This window comes from Corvus cornix, chromosome 9 (genome assembly GCF_000738735.6).
Source record: "Corvus cornix cornix isolate S_Up_H32 chromosome 9, ASM73873v5, whole genome shotgun sequence".
NCBI classification, from domain to species: Eukaryota; Metazoa; Chordata; class Aves; order Passeriformes; family Corvidae; genus Corvus; species Corvus cornix.
The window spans coordinates 7,013,600-7,030,172 of NC_046339.1; the positions used below are offsets into that span (position 1 = coordinate 7,013,600).

Here is a 16,573-nt window from a genome sequence, read left to right on the forward strand (position 1 = left end):
GGGGCTGCAGTACTGGGCTGGAGCTTGGCAATCAGCCGTGGTGGATCTCAGACACCTCTGCCAGTGGCTCACACAGTCTGCACCTGGATGAACTGACCCCAAACAGTGGTGATGGATGGTGAGGCTCTCTATTCCTGGTTGCAGGTTAGAAGTACTCCTGACCCAGCATGAGTTTTGCCATTGTATTTGCTCACTGGCTGTGAAGCCTTGATCCTGCCTGTGCATGTGACTTGTCCAAGACACTGCTTTGGAATTCGTATGCCCTGCTCTGGAGTCCACCTGTGATTTATACGTGGGCGTGAGCCATCGATCCACCTCTTGGCATGGTGGTTTGGCTTTGGTTTAGTGGCTGACTGGCCCACACCGCTTTTTTCTTCCCAGGAAATGTTCTAAGTGCTGTACTGGATTGGCCTCATCCATGTGCGCATTTAGGAGCTACAACAGAGGTTCCAGAAATCTTGTTAAGCACTTGTGAATTAATTTGCTTGTAGGGAAATATCCAGTGCTTTCCAGTGCCATACAGTGCTTTTGTGAAGGAAGAGCAGCAGAAGGATTTCTTTTGTATTTCAAGTCCAGTCCAGCCCAGTCCAGTTACAGGAAGCCCTGTAATTTATCTCCTACTTCCAGGTCCTTTGTCCTTTCTTTCTCTGCCCAACCCAGGTCTTCTTTTCCCATGTTTCTTGTCTTTCAGCAGTTCCAGTAGTACATGGCTCCTCTTCACTGCTTGTACATATTTTGACATCAATGTTTGTGTATGTCAGTGTCCTCCCATTCCTTATTCTCATTCCGTTGCTTCTCCCTCTGATCGTTTTTTTACCTGATGCCCAATTTTACTCTCTTATTATTCCTTTTCTACTTTTCTTTAGTCACCATTATTTTCTTGCCACCTTTGGGTGACAGAGGACAGTTGTCTAAAAGGCAGACTTATGCCACTGTTCATACCCCATGTTTCTTTCGAATGTGACTAGATATATTCTTGGCCTTAGCACGCATTTTTTGTGTTGGTTCCCCCTCCTCTCCCCAGAAGTAACTGCATTTACTGCAGTGGAAACTTGAAAATGAACTTTTTGTTTGCTGGAGCCATCTCTGTGTCCTTTAGTGTTCAGTTGGTTGTCTGTGGTTTGCTGTGTTTTTATTTTTCCTCCTTGTTTCACTGTACATGACAGAGAGACAGGCTGTCTTTTTATTCCTCATTGTAAATTATTATGTGTTGTTGAGATGAATATTAAGTGCCAAAACATCTGTTGTTCTTTTTAAGCTTGTCCTGAAATAAAATACGTGTCATTTAGTTAGACTCTGTGGGATCCACTGCAAAGTGTGTAGGTTAGGGGTGGTCCTGTAACTTTTCCAAATATATTAAAGAGTGGATTGTAGTTACACAGCAAGACTCTTGTGACCACAGCCAGTGTAATTAATGGTGACTGCTGATGAGCAGACACCTTGAGCAGAGCCTGTAGCAGTCCTGTATGCATGAATTTTGCAGGGAAACACTCCCATGGAAACCAGGACAGAAGGCACAGAGGAGCCAGTGACCCTGTGTCATAACTGGCACATTTTACTTTATATATGACAGGATGGACGAGCTTTTAATTCTTCATATTTGGGTATGGAGACTTGTGGAGACTCAAGGTGCCATTTTACTCTCTTCTGTGATACTGTATTAGCAAATTTTGCCATTGTTCCAGAGGATGTAAAGCAAACACCTGTGCATGAGGCACTGTCCCTGAGTCTGGAACTGTTTGCCATGTTAGGAGATCACCATAGCCCTCGTGTTTGTGTAAAGTAATTGTTGTCTGAGCCACCTCAGGAGCTGGAATTGCTAAACCCTGAATTTCCCTGAGGGATCTAAATGGTTCATGAGGGTTGGTAATGGCATGCAGGTCATTAGGTCAAATCCTGATCAGGTTAGTGGTGTTTTAAAGCTGCTGGTGTCTGGTGCCACAAGCAGTGTGAAATGAGGGGGTGATCTCTCTCTCTGTGTCCTCATGGACTGGCACTTGTGTTTGCCAGACCTCTCACCCACCAGCTTCCTTGCTCTGCTTTTGAGTTCTGAGAGGGAGCAACTGGTGCATTTTACCTCTCTTTCACTGTGCATTCTCTGCCTCTTTCCTTCCTCAAAACATGAATTGTTGTCTAAATAAATAAGAGCAGCTTTTTTTTTTTTTTAATACTTTTCTCCCTGGTGTGGACTGTGTGTTTCCCTCTGTGAATAAAGCACCTGGCATACCATGACTACCTTAGCAGCAAAGAACAGGAAGAAATGAGTAGCAATCCCTTTTCCTTCTGCTTAGAAGGTGAGAAGACTAATCTGCTCTCGAGTGGCCTTCTGGGCAGTGATGGAGCCTGAGCAAATACAAGCTTCTGCCCCAACAATGTCTTTACATTGGAGTAATAAGGAAAGGGAATGTTTATACATTATCCTAAACTTCACGCTACGTGTCTGCTGCATCCTCAAGCAAGAGTGGGGGGGAAAAATACCCCCCCTGGTTTTGTCTGTCAGGACAAGTTATGCTTTTCTGGTGTAAAATAGTGACTCCAGTACTTTAGATAAGCTGCCTTCCTCCAGCATAAACTTTCACACATATCTAAAATGAATGTCAAATACAAAGATTTACATACCACAGACTGTGTAAAATATCATTCCTTCCAGAACTGTTTGTCTGCTCAGTAGGGTTAAATTAACCAGCACAAAGTTTGTCTTAGATCACAGCTGAGTGTTTTTTGAGCACCAAACTGGGGCCTAATCCTTCATTCAGCCATCTACAAAGGTGTCTTTTCCACACAGGGCCCTGTTTTACTGTGACCTTTTAGGCTTTTGAACAGTCTGTCCACTTCTTTCCAAGCTGTGGGAGAAAACACTCTGCCTGTGTTCTCTTGGAGAAACAACTGTTTTGTCAGTAACCACAACTAACTTACTCAGCCTCTACATTTAGCTCCTATACTGAAAGTGTCAGATTGTTGTCATAGGCTGCCTCAGAAATGGCTCAGTGGTCTCTTGGATTCTGTCCAGAAAGAGAGAATGATCTCCAAGAAAACAAAACTTTAAACAAAGTTCCTGAGACCCTAGGGTGACAACACTGTATGTTTTTATTTAGACTGGGTACCTCTAGGATCCTCTTGTAGAGGACACATCCATGACTTTCTCACAGAAAGAGGTAATGCAGAAGGATTTGGAGCACAGGATAGAAGAGCAGACAGCATGTATGTGTCTAATATGACTTGTTGCTGAAGTTAATGATCCTTACTTTCATATATATATTTATAATTTACTTCTCAGGAGCCTGTAAATGAGTGTAGTTCATGCTGTTCTTTGGGGAATTTAACACGAGATGTTCTGTACTATCCAACAGCACAAACACGCTCACAATAGAAGGAAGGTCACAGAGCTTCTGAAAGGCTCAGTCTTTGTTATGCACCACCTACTCAAAACAATACATGTTAGAGAGCTTGAAAAAATTGATCCAACACCAATGAGCAAATGACTGAAAGTCCTCCTGGCAGTTTGATGTAGGAGAGAACTTAGAGTGGTGTTAAAATTGAACAAGACCCTGGTAACAGCGAGCATCCACACCCAGCTCTAGGGTGAGCAAAAAGTGATGCCAGGTTATGTTACTGAAATGTCAGCATTTGTGATCAGCACCAGGAGTATGTATCTTTATATTTCCTTTGCAACACCCTTGTCTCCAAGCTCTGTGCTTGCACGAATGGAGAGAATCCCTGATAGATACTGAAGAATGTACACAAAACACTTGCCAAGTTTTTGTTAGCCAGTTTTAAGAGCCATGAGGTCACTTGAGATCTTGTTTTTTCTGACAAGGTTGTGATCAGTTGTAGAAGTTGTGGCAGCGTCCCTGGACCATCAGCTCTGCTGTGCTTCTGGTTTGCAATGATCTTGCAATCAAATGCCCACAAGAAATTCTGCTATTTCAAATAAATGCTTGTGCTTATTTCTGTGTTTTACAAATTTCTGTGCCTTCGAACCTCTGTGGATTGGGCACTCAAGTGGAATTTTCCAAGACTAACTTCTAGACCTCCAACTTGGATGCTCACTAATGTGTAGTTGCAAAGTAACTCATTTCAGAGAGTTTCTGTAGGCTGTGGAATGGAGTGTTATGATATGTGATATGATGTGGAAGTTTCTTCGAGGACTGATAGTGTAAACACCATAATATGCTATGAAAGCCATATTTTAAGTGCATGCCTGATAACAGAAAGGGTCTGCAATTCTTGGGGTTTTTTCCTGTGTGCTGGGTCCTTTCTGTCCTGTCCAGTTCCTTCCCTGCTGTAACTGTTTGTGTCATTCCTTGTAGGATTCTGAAGGAGGTCTCTATGTGTGCATGAACACGTTTCTGGGATTTGGAAGGGAACACATCGAAAGGCATTACCGGAAAACAGGACAGTGTGTGTATCTGCATCTGAAACGACACCTGATAGAGGTGAGACTTGTGGCTTCCCAAAGAACTACCCTGGCAGTTCTTGTGTCTCTTGTGCTCATTTGGGTAATGCATTTCAGACATAAACCAGGTTCTGAGTGACTGAAATTCACACATTCAGATTTGGGGCTGGATATCAAATGCAGGTGCTTGGATCCCAACCAATCCTATAGCTTCAGCTCTGAGATGAATCAAAAGCCCTAAAGAGTCTTACAGGTAGCTCCTTTCTGACTTCCGCTGCTCTTTTTAACGTCTCGTTTCTGTGCATCACATACATATTGTCTGCATGTTATGTGCATACTGTACATAGCCAAATACCTTTCTGAAACCTGCCTTTCAAGTGTACAATTACTGGCTTTGACTCAGATTTGGCTGAGAGTTTCTGAGATCTACTTTTTATATGCAGTTGACAGGACTCATGGTGACAGGACTACTTTCCATCCTAAGATACCTGTACAGTTAAACCCTGACTTGGTCTGGGATCTTAAGCGTGGCTTAAATTAATGCTGGATTCTAGAGACATACACTGCCCCTCACTTAGCCTTTCCGCACACACTGATGTGCACATACAACCTTATATTCACTGTTCTTCCATACTGTCACTGCGTGTCAGCGGCCACTTACTGCCTGTGCTTCCTAACCTCTGTTTGTCTGTGGTTTGTCTGGCATCTTTAAAGGACTGTAAATTACTTCTGACCTGAGTGGGCACTGGGTTTGCTTATAGCTCACTCTCCCATAAGCTCTGTCTCTATTGGCAATTTAGAGGGCTTAAAATAACTGCTTGGAGTGGGTTAGAATCCTTGTTCCTCATTCTACAGCAATGCTTCCCCTGGGTGATGAAGGCCTTGAGTTATGTGAAGGGCCCTGACCACTTATCTTATTTGCAGTAGAGGACTATTCATATTTTATCAGAATTACAGTGAGATGGATTGCATGTCTTCCAGGATGAGATTGTTAAAGATATTTGTTATACTTTAGAATTGCCTTTCCTTCTAAGGGCAGTACCAACATTTTCCTTCTGTCTGTTAACCGAGTTTTTGGAGAGCCTACTCTGGTTTTAGCAATGGTTCTTCTGACTGAATTTAACACTCCTGAAAGATGCTATCTGGAGGCAGGTGGGCAGAAATCCTGTCAGCTTTCCTTGTATATAACTTTCTTCCGGTATGTTAAGGTAAACTGGGATTGAAATGAGGCCTCATAAGCTCCTTTCCTCATAAAAATTAGGCTGAAGGACTCTAAAATGGAGTAACAAATACCCCAACTGTTTGGTGTTGCAAACCCCTTTGATTGAAGAAGTTCAGTGGTTCCTGTTTTTCTCCTGGTGAATCATGATGCACCAGAGGGGCTGGCTCTGTGCTGCAAGGTGGCAATGCACTGGTGCTCTGGGTCATGTGGCAGGAAACAGGGTTTGACTACACAGTGCAGGTGAATATTGCATCATCTAATAGGGCTCTTAGCCAGGATTCCTCATTTATTAGCTGTGGATTTTTTTTTTTTTTTTGGGCCATTGCTATTTACTTCTTAAGTGATATCCATGTTTTCCTTTGAGCAATTTGAAACATCAAGTGTTTTATGAAGTGTCTCCATTGTGGTTTTGGAAGCCAAGATTTTAATGGTGTATGGTACAGTAAAGCCAAAGGCATTGGATATGCTGTCTTAAGATTCTTACGGTGAGGCTTCTATTCCTGCCTGTGGTTCCCTTGGCATCATCCTTGCAGAATGCACTGCATTGCTGCAGAAATCCCGGGTTGCTTCCCAAGATGTTTGGAATAAATATCAGTTGTGTATCTTGTCACAATTCAATTAGAAAATAAGGGTCACATCTTCAGCCTGTTGGCTCGAGTAGGGCTGGTGCATCTGCCAGTGGCAGCTCAGCACCAGAGGCATCTGCTGAATCATCAGAAAAGGGCACAAGTGCAAGTTATGGAGCACCCTCTGGTAAGATTCTTAGCTAAATAAAGGAAACTGGTTTTTATTTTTACTTTTCCACAGAGTTACACTCTTCAGAATTTTTAAATCAGCCACTTTCATGTAGCGTATGACCTGTGTACGGCTGCCTCGGTGCTATTCATTTCCAGGCAGAGCTTTAGCTTGGTGCTGGAGTGATACCTCAGCCCTCTTGAAAACACTGGGCAGAGAAGCACAAAGGTTCCTTCAGTGGTGACTTCCTGGATATTATCCAGGGCTGGTGGTGTTACAAAAAGTGGGAGAAAGCAGAACAGGCTGCTCTGTCACCTTGTCCAAGGAGCATCACAAATGGAATTTAATGCCACTGCTGATGCCTTGTGTCACTCTCATTTGTTGGGCATGTCAGATCTGTTAGAAAGAAAAATGGGTTTGTGAATGGGGAATGTTTTCAGTGATTTCTGACAAGGTCAAAAGACTTTCAGGTTGTGGATTTTTCAGGAGTATTGAGCATCTTCAATTCCGATGTATTTGTATTTGGAAAAACAAACTGAAATAATTTCCAGCCTGAGTTAAATACAAACACTCCATGTGAATTCTTTCTCTTTGAAATCACTAGTCTAAATGACTTTCACAATATCACACTTGGTGACATCAGAGTTCAATGGGAGCTTCCTAGCACTGGAAAAAACAATTTTTTTCATTCTGGAAATACAGTCCTTGGAGTATGTGTAATTTATTCATAATGTATTTTCAATTGGGTTATGTTGTTTCTTGCTGCTGCTTTTAAAAAAGAGATTTAAAATACATTTAAAATAGATTCCTGGCTACTTCCTTCCAGCTTGTTAAATTCCAGTAGCATTAAAGAAAGAAATGTTATTTTCACTTCATGAATGAATGTTATTTTCATTTCATTGAGGAATTTTTATTTTAACTGCTGGAGTTGCAATCCTGACTCTTTTCCCTAGGGCTTTTATATGTGAATAATGGATTCTGTTCTTAAATGCAGCCAAGGGATGTTGGCATCTGCTCTTTCTAAGAATGGAAAATTTTCCTATGATGTTTAAGACCTCACTGATGATTAAACCAGTTTGCTTAGGCCAAAGCTTTATTTACATGGTGAAGGGAACCACCCAAAATATGTGACCCTTTTGCCTGTGAAGGGGCAGGGGCGAACATGAACTTTCCCTGTAGGCTGACAGGTTCTTGGCTGGTTTCTCTCCACCTGTTGTATCCCAATATTATTATTAAAAAAAAAAAAAAGTTGCCTAACAACCTGGCCAGTTACACTAACATTACACACTACATCATGCATCATGTTGGCATCAAATAGCCACTGAGGCTTTTTTGATTTAATTTGATTTAATGGTGCCATTTAATAAACAGCTTAAGGAGCAAGTGCATTGACTTTGACATTTCCTCAGCCAGTTGTGTTTTCCCTTGTAGTCTGAGGTATTCTGAACTGGAAAAGTAGCAAAACTTAGTCTCTCTTGGAAGTTACTGTTTTCTGCTATGGAGCTTAAATTAAAAATTACAGTAAAATCCCCCTCTAAACAGTTGCTTGGGTGTTGTTGAGTTTCCTCCATACTTCCTAATATTTAGAAAACGTGGTAGTTTGGCTTCGTCTTAGTGGAGGCAGGTGTAGATCCTGATGGAAAGGGCATTTTTTTCTGGATAGAAGAAAATGAACTGAACTAACAGATAAAAGTGAAGTGGTCCTACTGAAATTAGTTATGAAGGGTTGAATCCTTTATGCAGATAATAGCCTTTTCTTCTGCTCTCTAATTCAGCTGTAGTCATTAAGAAATACTGTTGGGGATCTAGTGGAGAGAGGTTTGAGAGGTGCTGGGTGTCCCTGTCTTGGTGACAGCTGTCACCCATGGTGGCTGTGAGACCCACTCTGATTAATTGCTAACACAAGAGTGAAGGACTCAGGTGGAGGCTTCCTCACTCCGTGGGGGTGGTGGGCAGTGATGGGTCCCAGTGTCAGGGGTGAGCAAAGAGCATTTACATTCTTGCTCATCAAGGGCTATGATTTAATAGAAGGGGTTAATGCTGATTTACTGTTGTCTCGCTTGATGGATTTTTAATTGTTTCTTTCTCTCTTTCCAGAAGGTACCAGGAGCATCTGGTGGAGCTTTACCCAAAAGGAGGAATGCTAAGCTATTTTTAGGTATTGTGAGCAGCTGCTTTCATGCAGTCCTTTTCTGACCCTGTCTGCAAGTGAACTTGGGTTCTGCCCACCATTGTGGCTAGCTTTGGGGCTTCTTTTGGGTTTTCTTTTCCTGCTGTTTGTTTTGGCTTTCTTTTTAACTTTTGGTTCTAGATTTTAAAGTTTGTCCTGGCAAATACATAATTCTTAACCATTTTGGTGTATATTGAGAGATGTGTGTATATATACATGAAACATTTTAAATGTAAAATAGATCCTCAACTATTCTCAAACAGCCTAGGCTTTGATAGGCATTTTTTACTAATTCTCTCCATTCTCTCTCTTTGTGATTTCCACAAAGCACCCTTTAATTAAAATGTTTACCCATACTTAGTGTTTATGTATATCAGGGCCTCACTGTGGCTCTATTCTGCTTGGCAGCTGGCCATGAAGGGTTGTTACCATTTTAAAGTTGTTACACAGGTAAATGCTCCTCAGTGATGTTGTGGTCTCTCCTGTAATGAATGCAACTGCACATATATCATGAGCATCTCTAATTCTGTTATGTCCACTGTTATATTCCCTTGCTTCATGGAAAGCAGTTTTCTTACCATGCCCATATCATCCAAAATCCATTTATTCAGATTACCCAGAAAACCTGAGGGACTCATAAATATGGATGAGGAGAATGTGATGAAAAGCCTGTATTCTCTTTTCTCCCACAGCCTGTGGTATTTCTTCAATTCATCTATTATTTATTGTCTCTGTATTAATAGTAAATAGTGAATTTTTCTTCAGGTAACGAAGAGGTGAAATGTTTTCTTTACAATTGCCAGCTCTTAGGGCTAAAGGGAAACAATAGAATGACCTTCTGTTGGAATTGCTTTGATCTGTGGAATGTGTCCCTAAGAGGTCTTTGCAGATTGTGATTGATTAAATTGTTGTTGTTAATGTAAGTAAGTCTTGCAAGGAGGACTAAGAAAGAAAAAACTCTGAAAATACGTCATAAAAAAATTAGACTTCTTTTGTAGGAAGAGGCTGTTACATTGCAGGTGCTGGTCTAAATGCTATTTCCTGCCAGTTTACATTGAAAATCATGATTGTCACTGGATGCTTATAAAAGAATGGGTTTAGAAACAAAGCTGGCTGCAGTGCAGCAGTCGTTGTACAGTGTTAGCAGTGTGAGTGTAAATACAAAGTACAAAAGCACATTCAAATTCTACTCTTGCTGGTCTTCTGCATACACCTGAAGGCTCCTGTCACTGAGGTGTGCTGGCACACAGGGTACTGGCAGAGTGTCTCTGATGTGCCACGTTGAAATGCTCAAATTCCACCCTTGTGCATGAGCATTTTGTTCCCCCTGAGTAGGTCTTGAGCAGCAGCTCCAAGGGAACTCCTGAGGGCAGTGCAGTTTCACTGGGCTGACTTCAGGAATTGGATCTATCACCATTTAATCCAGCACTGCTGGAATCTAATGCACCTTTGAAAATGTACCTCATCTGGTCTATTCTAGTCTTCATTGCAGCCCCTGCTGGCTGGGAGTAGACTGGTATCAAATCTGCTCTGATCCTGGAGATGGTACTTCCATGCATCCAAGTGTTTCGTGTCCATTTCTTTGGATCAGCAGGTGTTACTGGTTTTGGCCATGCTTAAAGCAAAGAACAAAGAATTATTCCTGTCCTAGTTCATAGCTGAGGAAACGAAAGCACAGAGAGGTCATCTGATTTGATAATTTTGCATGTGACAGCAGCAGAGGTGGTGAGCAAAATTTGGCATCTTATCTCTTACTCCAACGTCTTTTTCACTGGTTCAGAGCTGCTGATCTTCTCATCTAAACAGGTTGTTATAATTCTGTCTTCCTCGTTGTGACCTTGGGTACCTATCATAGAATGGTTGGGGTTGGAAGGGACATCTGGAGATCATCAAGTCCAATCCCCTGCTGGAGCAGGTTCATGTAGAGCAGGCTGCACACAATCCTATCCAGGCATATTTTTAATATCTCCAGAGAAGGACACTCCACGAGCTCTGCTGGCAGCCTGGTCCAGTGCTTTGTCACCCTCAAAGTAAGGAAGCTTTTCCTCATATTCAGATGTAGCTTCCTGTGTTTCAGTTTGTGTCTGTTGTGCCTTGTCCAGTTACTGGGCACTGCTGGAGACAATCTGGCCCCACCCTCTTGACACTTGCCCTTAAGATATTTGATAAGATCTCCTCTCAGTCTCTTTTCCAGGCTGAACAGGCCCAGCTTGTCCCCCTAAGAGAGATGCTTCAGTCCCCTAATTATCTTTGTAGCCCTCCAGTGGACCCTCTCCAGTAGTTCCTTGTCTTTCTTGGACTGGGGAGCCCAGAACTGGATGCAATACTCCAGGTGCAGCCCCACCAGGGCAGAGTAGAGGAGGAGGATGATCTCCCTTGATCTGCTGGCCACACTGTTCTTAATGCCCCCGGGATACCACTGGCCTTCTCAGAGGACACAAGAACACTTTGCTGGCTCATGGTTAATTTATCCTGGCTGGTGCAGCCCTGGTATGTGACATGCCAGGTAGGGCTTGCCCTGGCAGACAAAACCAGACAAGGATCAGTGGGAAACTCCAGAATCCCTGTGTTTCTAGGTGTCTATCAATAACTCCCTGAAGGCCTGGAGATTTAAGCTTTGTGTACAAAGTCAATCCAGTTTGGGCATTTGTTACATTGCTTGTTATAATCCTCTTTGATGTAAAACTATTAAAGATACTAAACCCCTTTCAATCTCTTTAGTATTAGGAAAACATCTTTTAGATGCTCACTGATTACTTTCTAGCACTGCTGCTCTCTAGTAAATGCACTAAAACACAGGCTGCTTGGCCAGTCAACTGCAATACTGATCCTTCCCTAAACATGGAAAGATTCACAGCAAAGTGTGTGTGCATGTGCACATGTGCATTAGGTTGTGGGCATGTTTTGGTTTAGTTTTCTTTGGAGAAGGCTGGAGGGTGTTGGCTGTGAGTGTTCTGTGTAATCAGGAAGCATAACAGCATTGTTTCTTGAAATGTATGAACTGCCTTTAATCTGGCTGGTTTAGGTGTTGCTGGGCAGTGTGGGCATGACAACTTCAGCTCAGGCTGTGCAATGTTTCAGGGGGTTTGGGGTGATGTCTAAAGCAGACTGTCTGTCTTATTCAGTGCCTTATGTGTGAATAGGAAAAACTCAGTTAATGGGATGTCCTGTGATCTTCCTCGTGAGCTCCTGGTCAAAAGGGGTAGCAGAATTAGGGGGAAGATGCTTGTGCTGAAGGCACTGGAGGTCCAGTTTTTACCACAGAGTTACCAGCAGAGTCCCCTGAACTTGTTATCCCAGGAGTTATCAGCAGAGTCCTTCATAATGTTCTAATTATGAAGAATTAATGCAATGTAAGTGGTCTGGAAAGGGATTGCAAACTGAAGAAATGGAATTTGCTGGTTGATTTAAAATTATCTAAGAGATTAAATCTAAAAGTGATTTTTAAGGTGTTACTGAGTAACTGAACAATAGGTGAAGTAGTAGAAAGATGCAAAGAAGACAAGAGAGGTGCTTTGACTGTGTGTGCACAGGGATGTGGTCCACGTTACTTGTTGCTGCTCAGAGAGGTGGTTTTGAGAGCGAGATGGGCTGAATGGTTCTCTGAAATGTCAGCTGTCAGCAGCAGTGGGAGATTTAAGTGGAACACCAGTAAAGCAACACTTTATATTTTGTTCTCTATCATTCTGCTTTATAAATAGGAAGTGAACCTCTCTTTTGAATAGGAAAAATCTATCTGCACACAGTATGTCCCCGTTTCTCTCTCCAAAACCAACTAGAAAACACCATCCCCCCTCATCCCCAGCAAACAAAACACCTCAGGTAGATACTTGAGCTCTGCATTGAGGGAGGAATCACCACATTTTTGCCTGGTCCTCATGCCCTCTTCCTGAGCATCTGTTGATCCGTGCCAGAGCCTGGACTCCTGGCTATACAGAGCTATCGTAAAACTTGCCCCTAGACAGATGTCCTGTCCCAGAGTGGTTACCAGAACATCATCTGCCAGTGCAGCAAGCTGTGGGAGCTCTGTTTTGAGCAAAGTCAGGGCTAACTCAGACCATCAATTAAAAGTGTTTTGAAGTCCTCAAATGAACAGCTCTGTCAGCAGATCTGTGTTTGCTGGTGAGGAGAGTGTCAGCAAGGAGCAGAATCTGTGACACACAGTTGGTCTCAGGAGACCTTGGAAAGGAAAACTTTCACTTGGACAGTCTGGGAGAACTTGTAAACTTGCTGAGCTTTTCCTCAATGGCATTTCCCTGCTGATGCCAGTGGATGCACTCATGGCTCCTTTACCAAGTGTAAAGGCCGTTCCTAAGAGTGGCTGTACTGGATTTGACCACAGCTTCACTTTGTTCTCCCAGGTCTGATAGGCAGGAGCAGAACCCTGTTTGCAGTAAGGATGTTTTTGTTTGGAGAGCTTCTGAAGGGGACATTTGCCTTGAGTGGTTAAAGTCTATATTTATGTGAGTAAGCACATACAGAGTATCTGTATCTGTGAATGAAAAGTTGTGATGTAGGAGAATTTAAGCATTTCCCAGCAATATTTTTACAATTTAGCCCAGTAAAACTGTGCATATTCCCCAGCAGCAGCAGTGGAACTGATTAGCTGTTGCTTTTTAGTTCTGCCATTTATGCTTGAATTGAGTATATGATGGTGAGCAGATACCTTACACTAATGGAGTCTTAATAGTTTACTAGTTTAGGTAGAACTGTGAAAATCAGACTAGATTAACACATGCTGCTGTCAAAGCAGTTATGAATTTGAATTTTAGTCGTTTAGTTTTGCTTGTTTAACACAGGAATGTGCCAGAAATGCAAGGGGTGAGATCTTACCTAGCAATAGGAACAACATAAAAATGCTTTGGGGATGTAGCAAGCAGTTTGAATGTTATTTTACAAGTAGTGAATCATCCGAATGATCCTTGTGGGAAGTTTCACTTTTCATTTTTCTGCAAAGGAAAATGTTGACTGGAAAGTAATTTTGTAAAAAAAAAAGTTTCTTTTTTATAACTCATCTGATGAAGTTAATATTTTGAATGTGCTTGAAAACAAATGAACTGAACCGCTTATAGTTTGCAAAGTGCTGCTGCTGCAATTCGCTATTATTTAAAGGCTTCAGGAAGAAATAATTTGATTTAAGGACTCAGGCCTCCACTTCCAAGTCAATACAAATTTGTCCATTGCTTTCAGCGAGAGCAGGATCAAGCCCAGATTCCTAAGATGTCTTTCTAGGGTTTCAAAATTAGTTGTAGACTCGCTAGTCAACATCCTCATTCAATTTTCATGTTTGTATTGCCTTTCACACACACAGCCACATCCATATGTGCAGGAAATCCCATTTGGGGGTCCTGTCTGGAGTCTCCTTATGCTCCTATTATTAGTGCAGTCAGTTGGTAACTTGTCTAAATCTGATCTGGACACATCCACTCCTTCTCTTCCCCTCTGCTGGGTTGGTTTACATTACAGTACTGTCTCTCCCAGCTGCTGTTTTCAGTCAGTTCAGCAGCAGTGCATTTCTCACCATCACTCAGTGATGCCTTGTGAGTGCAGTAAATTTACTCTACCCACCACTCGCCCAAAATAACAGCGTCAGTTGAGCCTCTGCTCTAAGGTGTCTGCTGCTTTGCTTTTCCTGTCGTCCTGGCCTCCCAACACAACACTTGCAACCTATGAATGCTTTGTTTTGGTGGCCCCAGGGTTTAACTGGGGCTCTCAGGAGGCACCAGAAAGGTGCTACTCCACTGGAAGGGAAAACAGTGTCATGTGGACGTTGACCATCAAGCTGTCACTCTTTGAAAAGATTGTAAACTGGCTTGTTGTCTTATGGCTCAGTCTCAGAACTGAGTAAAGCCTTTTTCTGCCTTCTCCTCACAGAGCATCTTGGAAGAACATCCTTGATCAAGAAACAGCTTTGGATGAAGTATAGTGCTTGAAAGTTCATGTTTTTCAGTGTCTTTAGTGTTAATTTTTAATCAAATATGCTCCACATGCAAGTAGATTTCACCCTACTCCTCTTTCCTATAGTTACTTAATCCTCTCTAAAATTCTGCACTTGTTTGAAACTACCTGCAGACAGCACATGATGCATAGTGGCTTCAGGGTCAACTTGCCCTCATTTAGTGTGGGCTCCATTGCCTTCTAAAGTCACAGTCATCTACTTTTATTATTTCTACCCCCACACTTTCTCAGCCATGCACAGGCACAGAAAATATAATGCAGGTACAATTTCTTACTAAACTTAACAGCTCTGTGTCTCAGCACGCACAAGCCAAGATTTAAAAATATGAGTGATGTTTCAACTGACATCATTAAGGGCTCTCTCTGACAGTCACCAAAAGAGATCAGTTTATATGGTCATCTGCTGTATGGAGGGATTTCAGTCAGTGACCTTAGAATTCCATTCCACTCTTATGTACTGGGTCTGGACTCTGAGAAGCTGTCTTCAGAGTGATAAGGCAGTACTTTGTAATACCTAGTCAGAGGGAGTAGGTGTTAGGTGGAAGTGTACCAGCTTTACACCGTCACCTTCAAAAGGGGAATTTTAAATCCTCATGGTGTTTCCCAGGACTGTTATGAAGCTTTGTGTATCCTTCTTTAAAGTAACAAGTGGGATGCTGCCATATTGGCATGTCAGGCAGAAGGAGTCCCATGCTGATGGGACACTGTTGTCTGCTTTTCTGCCAGCACAAATGGCATGAAGCCTGAGGAGGTGAAAAGGAAATTCCCTTCTGTGCCCATTGCTCACAGGAGGCTGGTGCTCCTAAGCATGTGAAATCCTTAGATGACAGCAGATGACTGCTAATAGGATACTCCATCTTTCATCCCTGGATCACTGGTTCAGATGCAGGTCAGGCCAGCAGCGGTGAAGTCTCTACTACTTCTGGCTGCTGTCTGGCCTGGGAGATGAGCTGCAGTGTGTGTCTGAATTTTGAACACAGGCAACCTATCACTGCTATTTCTATAAGGGGATTGCAAGTGCTGTGAGCTTAATGTCAACAGCACAAGGCAGTGAAGATCAGCAGGTCTCACACATGTCCCCAGAAGCCGGTGGCCGCTGTGAGCTGGTGCCAGGTTCCCTCTGGTGGCTGAGGCACTGCGTGACCACAGCCCTGCAGGAGGCTCACTGCCTCTAAATCTGGCTGAACATACACTGAGTTTTTATCCTCTCTGAGGAACCTCTCTCCCATTTAGGAGGTGGTCAGTACTTTTGGCTTTGTTATGCTGGCCGCCATCAAATTTCTGGGAAATAAGTGAAAATTCCCTGTGATGCGTTGCCATATGCACCATCAGCTCCGTTTCCTTGTTCCATAGAGCAGAAGAGCTGTTACAGACTGCATCTGTAGAGATTCACCCCTTTATCAAACACAGAACTGTAATACAAGCTGGGAAAGAAGCCTGGAGTAAAGTGAGGGATCATTATGAAATGGTGTGATTTGAGGAGTTGGTAATGGATTAATACATTCTCTAAAAATGTCATGCTTTCAGTATGAAAATGTTCTTGCTTTTGTGTCTGTGTTGAGCTGGTGAGAAGGAGCTTTTGTTGGTTGCTGCTGAGAGAGGGGTCATGCTGCTGGAAGTCACTGACGGTGGGGGTTGTCACCTCAGGGCTGGCTGGTGCAGCAGGTGAGCCAAGAGTTGATGTTCCTCTCAAGAGGTGGTCTTTCCAGGTCAAGTTAAAATATATTTTGGTACTTGTTTTATCATTTGGGCTTCTCAGTCTGTTACTGCCCTCTGGGTAAATAGAGAGCTCAGTTTTCTGAATCTGGCTTCTGTCATCCTCACCTCTGTCCCAAACATACATTTGAGATTTCAGGCATTCCCAGGGTGTAGTGGTTGCTGCCAGTGCTCGTTTAGGGTCAAGTGACTCATTAAGCATCTGCATGTTCTAGGGGGGAAATTAAGAGCCAGCTTTGGCCACTGCTAACATATCTCTTTTTCTGGTTGAACCTTATTCTGTCAGTGACTGGTACATCAGAATACAGGGGATTCCACATCTACAAATGGGAGAAGGATCCACAAAATCCCATCATTCACTTGGAAGTTCTTGCAA

The 16,573-nt window shown here is 42.7% G+C and overlaps 1 protein-coding gene across 4 annotated transcripts in view; it reads left to right on the plus strand.

Annotated features, from left to right (window-relative positions):
- The window catches only part of USP13 (ubiquitin specific peptidase 13), a 52,185-nt gene that overhangs the window by 5,392 nt on the left and 30,220 nt on the right, over positions 1-16,573 (plus strand). For all 4 annotated transcript variants that reach the window (XR_005602695.1, XM_039557305.1, XM_039557304.1 and 1 more), the window contains exons 2-3: positions 4,311-4,436; positions 8,451-8,511. Coding sequence is in view for 3 of the 4 variants with exons in the window: in XM_039557305.1 (XP_039413239.1) it covers positions 4,311-4,436; positions 8,451-8,511 (187 nt within the window). In the remaining variant the exon portion in view is untranslated. The remainder of the gene's footprint in view (positions 1-4,310; positions 4,437-8,450; positions 8,512-16,573) is intronic.